Raw genomic sequence first — 10,205 nt, 5'->3', positions numbered from 1 at the left:
GAACATGGTGAACTGTCCAATTTTGTTCTGTAAGCCCTGCTCGAGTCATTATGCTTGCTAAATCCAACAACCACTGTCGCTAATAAAAATGATTTAATTTCTAATATAGTATCAAACTACATTATTTTAAATATGTTCTTGCAAACATTTAGATGCAACAAAAGATGTCTGCATTAAAACAGCTCTCATTAGCTAAAACAAACAGCGTTACTATGAGAATTCCAATGATCTCATTGCTGTTTATTTTTAATTGCCAGGTATCTAAGGCGGTTCTACCTGTAGCACTAAACACACAGCTCTGGTATTTTATCAGTATCTCGGTTGACTTCTACATATTTTACAGTTTTGTTGTTTCCAAAAAAGGCTCGGCAGTGAGGGCGACATCACGTGGTCGTCGTTGTGAAATCTTATTGGCTGTTGCCGGCTCGTTTTGAAAACGTCGCCAGGTTTGAGGCGGAGGGAAGATTCAAAATTGGACCAACAGAAACGGTGAAACCGAAACAGGCAGCACGAAACCATGAACAGACAAGCGTGAGTACACGTTAATATTTTATGTTTCAAGTTCAAGTACATTACCTACATGTATGTTGTCGCTAAATACTGAGTAAGAGTTTACCGAAGTATCGAGCTGAGTAGCTTCCCTGGAACGTTAGCCAGGGGCTAGTTAGCCTTTAGCCAGAGGCTTTGTTCAGCCATTATCACTGCACTGTCACAAATAGCTCACTCTAACGATGAAATGTGAACTATTTTTCTCCAGGAAGGCTAAAACGCCCCGCAGGCCTCCTCCAAAAAAGCCTCCCAACAGCCAGAAAGACCCGGTTGGGGTGAGTGTCACTGGAGTAGGTTAACTTAACAACACAGTCGTAATGCTGTGATACGTGAACATCTGTCTGATTGTGGTTTCACGGTATAGCAGTGTGTTACTAATTTAATCATCATACAATCCAGACGTTGGAATAGAGACAGTAGAGAAGAACTTGATCCCGCTGAAGTCGATCTGACTTCGTGGTCTTTGCTCCGCAGGTGTACTGCCGTGTACGGCCTCTGGGTGCGGAGGACGAGGAGTGCTGCATCGAGGTGATCAGCAGCACCACCATCCAGCTGCACGCCCCCGAGGGCTTCAAAACCAACCGCAATGGAGAATATAAAGAGGTGAGAACTCTAGCAGGGAACCAGCAGTAGTTTGGGACTAAAGGATGAGTTTGCTGAGACTGCTTTTTTTCCTTATTGTCAAAAAATCCAGCAAAGAGACCGAAACCAACAACAAACAGACAAACAACAGACAAATTTAATAGGGGGGCCATGCTGAGACCATAACTCGAATTGGAGTGGCACAGGATCTTGTTATTGTTTTCATTTTATTTTCAGAAAATTGCTGTAGTCATTTCATTTAGTCACTCAAGACTACCAAGTAGAGGTATATGAACAGTAATAATAGTCATGTACAGTAATAATAGGCTTTTCATGTAACCCATGACTGATAAAATAGCCGGAAAAAAAGAGAATTACAAATAAAACAATCTAAGATAAGCACACCTAGGACTCTTATGGCAAAAGTGTTGTTGTTCTGCTCAGGACACCTACCTAGCTGAGACATCACGTGATGTCCATCCACCTTTTTGTTTTGCATTTTCTCTCTTTTAGCTGCAGGTTCTGGTCAGATGTTTTTACCACTTGTTTCTAGAGCTTTTCACATTAGGTTTTGACCGATAGTCTTTAGGCGTCCGTGCCAGAGCTTCAGCAAATCCACAGCTACACTGAAATCATATACACTTCAACTAATACAAACATGTACAAAGACTTTTAAATTTTTTTTTAACAAATAAAAATGATACATTTTTATACTGTCTATGCACTTCTTGCTGGCAGTTATATGAAATCTTTGAACCACAAAAAAAGTTCTGCCATAAAAATAGTAGTAACTAGACATACTCAAGTTCCAATGAGTATGTTTGCAGCCCTCTAACAGACTTCACCATTGGTTGTCTGAAGTGATCAGAGAAGTCACTCCTTGGCTCCATCCTTTATTAAATATTATCTATGTGATGAGAGCTGGACAGCATTTATTCCTCAGTTGTGTCCAAAAACGACTGACTCATTATATGGGTCACATAGTTGGACTTTCCTTCATCACCATGGCACTGTAGATTATTTAGAGTCAATCTTACACATACATACATATATATACATAATCCTGCTGCTGTAAGTACTCGCTCATCCACCAAATATGTATTTATCTCTGGCTGAATATATTCCCCAAACATGCAGTGTTATCTGTTTGGGGAGTGCCTCGCAGGTTTAGGAAGCGACTGCCGCTTATCTCAGTTCCCTAGCTATGTCCTCCAGCTCTCCTGAGGGGATTTCAAGGTGTTCTCAGTCCAGAAGGTTTATCTAATCTATTTAGTGTGGAGTTCAGGTACCCAGAAGCAGCTAATATTAGAGCTGCTGCTGCTCCTTTGCAATAAAAAGAGCTAGTTGAATTGGTATATGCACCCACACAGGATGTTACTTGAACACAAAATGTGAAGGCAGTCAAGACATAGATGCTTGGGAGGTGAAACTAAATATTAAAAGCCTATTATATAGATGTACATCTTTGGTAGGAACCTGTCAGCTTGGGCTTAAGTGTCATAGAAAGGCAGGAAAAATTTGAAAGTATTGAAAAACAACATAATGTATTCTTGGTTTTAGGCTTTATGTAAATTGTTGACAGTCAAAAAACTATGTAATAATACCAGGATTACACTTCAATGTAATAAAATATACTGTATCTCCTCTAAATCTTATATTATGATTCTGTTTTGCCTCACAGACACAGTACTCCTTTAAAAAGGTCTTTGGAGTTTCAGTATCTCAGATGGAGCTCTTTGAGTTTGTGGCCAAACCTCTTGTCGACGACCTCATTCGTGGAAAAAATGGTAAGAGCACTAACCGACTCCAGCAATAAGCCAGGAGTATTTTGACAAATAATAACCATAAGGTCACAGCCAGCTTGTCTAGTTGTGTACCTCAAATTAAAAATTCACCGTTGTTTGCTCAGTGTTTCTGAATTTTAACATGCCAGGAACCAGGAGCAATTTGGCTTTCAGTTTATTTTTGGCAGTTGATTTGCTCACTGTTTGTTGCAGGCCTCCTCTTTACATACGGGGTGACAGGCAGTGGGAAGACATTTACCATGACTGGCTCTCCAGGCCAGGGAGGGCTTCTACCTCGCTCCCTCAACATGATCTTCAACAGTATTGGTCCCTACCAGGCCAAAAGATATGTAAGAGAGTAGCATGTAGAATGGTGTTGGTTAATTCTTGTACCCAGATAATTGATTAAAACTTGCTAATATTTGTGTATTTATCTAATTTAACGCATTCTATTTGTTCAGATTTTTAAGACGGACGATAAAAATGGTATGGAGGTTCAGAATGACGTTGACGCGTTGTTGGAGCGCCAACGGCGGGAAAACAACTTGATTGTTCCTAAGACGCCTTCCTCCAGGTAAAGACACCATTACACTTTTAAATTCTAGGCTGTCTGAAATTGGCAAGAGAAAGAAAGACGATAAAATCTGTTGTCAATAATCCAAAATGGTGTTCTCAGATCGCATGGTAAGATTTATGCACCAGCTGGCTGGTTTGGCACTTGGGTGACCAAAGACAGTCTGTGGAAAAATTCAGAAAGAGAAATGTCCCAATTTCCCACAGTGTGACTAGAGCCATGAGCCTTTTCCTCAAACTAGCCATAAATACAATATGACATGAATTGATGCAAAATGTACAGGCCTGTCTGACGTGTTTTACATGTAGTTTTTATTGTACTGAAGAAGAAGAAAATGCAAACCAGAAAATGATGAAGTCAAAAAGGAAAGAGTTCGTGACTAAAAAAGAAAACCTAACATTGCTGTATTTACAAAACATAAGAGTGGGGCAGATGGATGACAAGAACTGACGACATGCTTATGCTCTCGTTTTTTTCTGTTTACATTGTAGCACTACAATACACCACACATTCACATATTCTGGCAAGCTTCCAGCTGATGTTGCACAGTCTGACACAGACTAAGATTTTATGAGACCCACTGCACAGTTCAACTTGCAATAAACCTCAGCAACTGCTGTTGTTGAACTGTATAAAGACAGAAGACTGAGTCCTGTTAAAGAATAGTGTTCTGCTGCAGGATAAATGATATGTACATCTCTAATTTTCCTACTTTGATTTTAGACAAAAGCTTGATCCTGAAATTGCCGACATGATTAAGCCAGACGAGGCTTGTAAAGCAGATGGTGTGGATGAGGACAGCAGTTACAGCATCTTTGTCTCCTACATTGAAATCTACAACAACTACATCTATGATCTCTTGGAAGAAACTCAGGAAGATGCAATCAAGCCAAAGTGAGTTCATAAAAATGTTAAGTGAAAGGAATATAATTCAGATGTATGCATTTGCATAAAATTCCAGGTTGATCAGCATTGTGTTTTATCTGTTTACAGTAGCTGAACGTAAAAATTTTCATCATAGTGGCTCTTGGCATTTATTCTTTACATTAAAGAGTAGCTAGTAGACAAAATTATTGTCCTTTCTCTTTACTAGGTGGAATGGTGGAGGCACACCTGTGCGCCAGAACACTGAGTTCATGTATGTGACCAGTGAATGCTCGACCATCAGACATCAGAGTAGCAGCCTGATTTAGCTGAGCTTTCTCTGTTGAACACAATCATGCAGTCAAATTTGTAAATGGAATCTCGTCAATGCTGGAGACTTTTTCAAAGTTACACAAATGTGTCAAATCTGAAAGCAGTTATTGAAAAGAAGCTACACAAACACAGGGCTGGGTATCGCTCTAAACATTTTTATACTAATGCTGATGTGAAACCAAGGTTTCGGTACAAACAGCAAAACAATGTTTTTATCTATTTGTTTTTGATTTATTCGTCAATCTAAAAGACTCATAACTTAGACTTATGCTCGGCAGGATGTCAGGGCTTTATGGTGAGAAATATAAATACATCTTAATACATTAAGATTACTTAATACATTTAAATACATACTTAAAATCCCTAAATAAAAAGCCATGAAAAAATGTGCATCTGAGCAGGCATTCAGTGCAAAATTTTGGTACTTTAGAATTTACAATACTCACTGTTATAGACACATTCAGTTTGTACTAAAAACATACTAATAATATGACAATACCCAGCCCTGTGTAACAACATCACTAACAGAGCTGCTGATTGCAGGCTACACCAGGTAACGTCTCCAGTGTTGATGGGTGTTCCTTTAGTCTTAATAATCCTTACCCCCCTGCCGCTTGTAGTTTTTGTTATGGCAAAGCTTTTGAATGTCCTTACACCTGTGTGTCACTCTGTATGACGCTTGATGATTGTGACTGATTACTTTCTGTGGCTGGAATCAAGCAACATTTCCCCACCTCACCCCCCTTCAATGCTTGATACTCTACATCAGTTGCATGGAAACTACAATTCCACGTCTTCAGTCAATAACATGTTTATTTACTCAATGTACAGACCGCCTCAGTCTAAAATCCTCAGGGAGGATCAGAATCACAACATGTATGTGGCTGGTTGTATGGAGGTTGAAGTCAAGTCTGCTGAGGAGGCTTTCCAGGTGTTCTGGAGAGGTGAGTTGCTGAAAGATTTGTATTTACGAGACCAAGCTTAAAATGTAAAGAGCTGCAAATGTAAAACAATCACTGCACTGATGATTGTAGATGTGACTGACCTGGAATTGCTGGCCTCCGGGTCGTCTCTGTCCAGGAAGTGACTGCAGTTAATCTTCTCTCTGAGCAGGAGTTAGGAGGATAAATAGGATTTCAATAGTAGATCAATAGTTTTATGCTTAAAATTCAATTTAAATTGCTCATGAAAATGCTTTCTGTTTTTCCAGGTCAAAAGAAGAGAAAGGTCGCCAACACCCGTCTAAACAGAGAGTCCAGTCGCTCACACAGTGTGTTCATTATTAAACTGGCTCAGGCTCCTCTTGACGCAGATGGTGACAACATTCTCCAGGTCAGCTCAAAGTGACACCAAATTTCCGGCTCCAGAGTTAAGTGCATTTTTGTAATTCCTACTTGGATGAATTGTATTTGACAAAGTCAGTCTCATTGTGTTTGTCAGGATAAGAACCAGGTGAGTGTTAGTCAGCTGTGCCTGGTGGACTTGGCTGGTAGTGAGCGCACTGGCAGGACAGGAGCAGAAGGCACTCGTATACGGGAAGCAGGTTTGTTAACAAACATTAGGATCATGTTATAATGTCAGCTGAGCTTTATCTGAGATTTAACAACATTTTACCTTTCAGGTAACATTAACCAGTCTTTGCTGAATCTGCGGACGTGCATCGAGATACTTCGAGAGAACCAAATGTGTGGCACAAACAGGGTATGTGTTGTTGAAATACTGTCGAGCTGAACTTTAAAGATCCCATAATATGCTATTTGTGTTTCCACCTGTCCTTCAGTGTGTCACATAGGACATGCGTATTACTTATTTACGTCACCATACCAAACATTTGTATAAGACCTGCCTCGCACTTCGATTGGCAAGCCCTTAAAGAATGAGCAGCTTACTTGCAGTTCAACATTTTTTGTCACTGGAGCTGTTATTGTTCCAGGGCTATGATACGCAACCAGCTTGGCTTTGATTTTGTTGGTCTACCTAACCAGTCAGAACTGACTGGTATTTTGGGAGGGATGCATTAAAGGGACGGGAGGTAAAACTGAGGATTTTAGACAGAGGGTGAGAGGAGGTGCAGGATAACAAAATAATGTGTTTTTCAATTATTAGAGCATATATACATATTCTAGGAGACTCCCAAAATACCATCAGGAACCCGTATATGTACATAATATGGCTTCTTTAATTACATCCCTTGATGAACCACGTAGGTAATGCAAGTTTTCCTCTTACAGATGGTCCCCTACAGAGACTCCAAAGTAACCCACCTGTTTAAAAACTACTTTGACGGAGAAGGAAAAGTCAGGATGGTTGTTTGTGTGAATCCCAAGGCTGATGATTACGAGGAAACCTTGGTAAGTTCATCCCACCCTACAACTGTATCTTTCAATGAACTTGTAAATTTCCTTCCATCTGACACACAAGTCTGTTGGTGCAGCTGGTGATGCGGTTTGCAGAGATGACCCAGGAGGTGGAGGTAGCTCGGCCAGTGGACCGGCCCATCTGTGGCTTCACTCCAGGCCGTCGTCATAGAAACCAGGCATTTAAAGACGAGCTGTCTCGCAGGCTGGAGGAGCGTGGTGGTCCGGTAGAAAAGGGTAATAGTTGGACACTATATAATCCAAGTCTATCTACACAAGTACTAACTTTTACCCTTTAAAATGTATATAAGGCGACACAGGCAGGTATAATTAATATCTAAATACACTGTTATATTTATATAAAAACACAATTAGTGGATTAAAAATGATAATTAAGTGAAAACATTAAATTTGAACACTGAGGTATGTAAATAAAACATGTCAAACTACAGCCACACATCGAAAATTTTAATTTTAATTGTAATATCTCAGAATTAGCATGGAGTAATGGATTCAGGTCTTGATATTTATTTATTCATTTATGATTTTTCAGCTGAATAACTGCTGTTGTAATGCTCATTGCTTCAGTTTATTATTCAGTCCTGTACTCACTTTTATCAAGTGCTTACAAGCACCTTCAGCTCATGAATGCATACTGACATTATTTAAAATTTAATTGGAGAATAAACCCTTTGAGATGCATCATCACATTTAAATTGATCCTCAAATTAAAGACAGCCCTTTTTCAAAAACAATTCCTGTAAAAATGCACAGCTTTGTCTTTGGGCCTATAATTATGTGGAGATGTTTCAGCCATAGTATGCTTTGTAGGCTTATAAAAACACAATGAGTTTAAAGAGTTGTGTTAATTCTGTTTCTGTAGATGTGCCCTCTGTTATAAACTACCTGGTGCACAGCCTCCCACCTCTACCCTCCTCTGAGCTCACTGACCCACATGATGACATCACCCTGCCAAGACTGATTGAAGCTCTGGAAAACAGACACAGGATGAGGCAGAGGATGATTGAAGACTACAACAAAGCAGGTGTCTGCTTGCATTTGAGTCCAGCTGTTACTTGGTGGCTTTGACAGGTCAAGTTATTTGAAAAGTTGAGTTGGACTTCTTATTTTGGCTCACCTTTCGTCTACTTCATTATTCCTTATTTTAGCCAACATGATGAAGTCTATGCTTCAGGAACTGGATGCCAACCTCATTTCCAACGACAACTTTATTCATGAACAAAATGGAAAAATGGCAGAAAGAGACAAAATCATCCAGAACAACAAGACAGAGATCGAACGCTTGGAAAAGAAAAACAAGATGCAAGAACATAAGGTGGGAAATAAAAATATTTAAGTCTCTCTAAGAGTGCAGGCTAGTATATAAGTTAAGTTTTATGAAATGTCTCACGTGGCTCTCTTTCAGATTGACATCCTGCAGAAAACAACTAAAATCTATGAGGATGACAAGCGTTCACTGAAGCACGAGCTGGAAACCAGAGAACAGAGGCTGCAGAGGGAACAGTCTGAGAAGAGACGCATGGAGCAGCACATGCACGGCATGGTCTCAGACACCCAGCACAAATGGGAGAAGGAATGTGTGAGTTTCTCTTTTCATAACTCACAAGTTAAGAAATTGGCAGCCTTTTGTTTACTGTAGCCGTTATACAAGCACACATTTTATTTTTTTGCCACTTTGAATAATTATGTGTTTATAACGTTAATTGACGATGGCTTATGATTTTTGCACTTGGACAATAATTCTCTTGCTGTGTAGGAGAGGCGCGTTAACGCGATGCAGCTTGAGATGCAAAACAAGCTCTGGGTGAAAGACGAAAAGCTGAAGCAGCTCAAGGCCATCGTGACGGAGAGCAAGACTCCAGGACGTCCAGGACGTCCCGATCCTCCACCGCGTCAGACGCAGACGCAGCCTCAGCGGCCTTCCAGGGAGGAACGCCTCCCAGCAAAGAGATCTGCCTCCCCGTCACCGCTCCCTGTATGTTGTTCATAATGCTTAGCTCCTGTTTAATCTATGCTGCTAAATATTACTAGATGACATGACGGTTAAGCAGAATTCTGTCCTTTTAAATTAACATCTATGTTCCTCTGTGAAAATCTATTAACCATCCAGACTAACATTGCTAATCACAATGTAACAGCAGCAGACACTTCATGCACATTATAATGTAGCCCAGTGCATTAACCCTGCAGCTGTTAATTACCTTTGAGAAGCTGAAAAAACTCATTTCTGACGAGAATGTCACAGAGCTGTTGATACTTTCGAGGCTGTTGTGATGCTGAATTACATTGCAAATGGACTGCAACTAATTTATTTGCAATATCAATTACTCAATAGGTAATTATTATTTGACTCACTTGTTTAGTCTACAACATATCAGAATATGGTTAAAAATGTCCAAGCTGACGTCTTTAAATGCCACGACAACATTAACTGTTCAAGCATTAAAAACAGAATAGCAGTAATTTCTCACACCGACAAACATGAATTGACAGTTTTTCTTTGAAAATGAACCTAATACAGTTAACAAATACATTGCTAGTTGTTGTTGCAGGTTGACTACTTATTACAGCTCTACTTTTGGATATATTTTAATGTTATTTTGCTGTATCGACATTTACACACAGTAAGGAGCATCATCTACACAAGTCCTCACAAAGATATACTGTAATCTATTGTAGGGCTTTTGATCACTTTAGACTGTGCACGTGTCTGCTGCTGCTCCACCCCATGAACTGCACATGATTCTACCACTTCCTATAATAATTAACATGTCCATGTGTCTTCTGTGTCTGCGACTAACTGTTAACGTGCCGTGTTTCCACTTTGCCCCCCAGTGCCGTGTTGATTCTCCTCAAGTCAGTCCAGTGCTAGAGTCACAGCCAGTCAGTACCACTAGAGTTGAGGAGGAAGAGATGAATCCAAGGCCCACCTGCCCCATCCCTAACACCTGTAGTTCTTGGTCTGTGGCTAGCTCTATCTCAGCATGGGAGCAGCGGTCAGCTCAGGACAGCGTGCAGGAATACCACTCCCCTTGTACACCCACCAGAACGCAGTCTCCAGCAGGCCCCTCAGCCAGCCAGACCAGAAGGAGAGCCGTGTGCTTGAATAGAGAGGAAGAAGGATCCTGCTGCCCTCCGTTT

At 40.4% G+C, this 10,205-nt stretch overlaps 1 protein-coding gene across 1 annotated transcript; it reads left to right on the top strand.

The window, feature by feature from the left end:
- Positions 1 to 446: 446 nt before the first annotated feature.
- Positions 447 to 9,054, top strand: LOC103374393 (kinesin-like protein KIF23). The gene is made up of 18 exons (XM_008304477.1): positions 447 to 531; positions 758 to 824; positions 1,024 to 1,152; positions 2,813 to 2,918; positions 3,129 to 3,265; positions 3,377 to 3,489; positions 4,213 to 4,383; positions 4,583 to 4,627; positions 5,518 to 5,630; positions 5,897 to 6,018; positions 6,127 to 6,229; positions 6,308 to 6,387; positions 6,918 to 7,037; positions 7,121 to 7,280; positions 7,927 to 8,088; positions 8,213 to 8,379; positions 8,470 to 8,643; positions 8,821 to 9,054. The coding sequence occupies exons 1-18, from the start codon at positions 518 to 520 to the stop codon at positions 9,052 to 9,054; spliced, it is 2,217 nt and encodes a 738-aa protein (XP_008302699.1). The 5' UTR covers positions 447 to 517.
- Positions 9,055 to 10,205: the final 1,151 nt, after the last annotated feature.

Source organism: Stegastes partitus, unplaced genomic scaffold (genome assembly GCF_000690725.1).
Source record: "Stegastes partitus isolate 25-593 unplaced genomic scaffold, Stegastes_partitus-1.0.2 Scaffold2237, whole genome shotgun sequence".
NCBI lineage: Eukaryota > Metazoa > Chordata > Actinopteri > Pomacentridae > Stegastes > Stegastes partitus.
This window is presented reverse-complemented; position numbering and strand designations above follow the sequence as displayed.

What these genes read in the sequence shown, in the direction of transcription:
- LOC103374393 (XM_008304477.1), top strand. An exon ending in AAATGTGTGGCACAAACAGG is followed by an intron (nt 6,388 to 6,917) that starts GTATGTGTTGTT and finishes TTCCTCTTACAG; the next exon opens with ATGGTCCCCTACAGAGACTC. An exon ending in ACAAGATGCAAGAACATAAG is followed by an intron (nt 8,380 to 8,469) that starts GTGGGAAATAAA and finishes GCTCTCTTTCAG; the next exon opens with ATTGACATCCTGCAGAAAAC.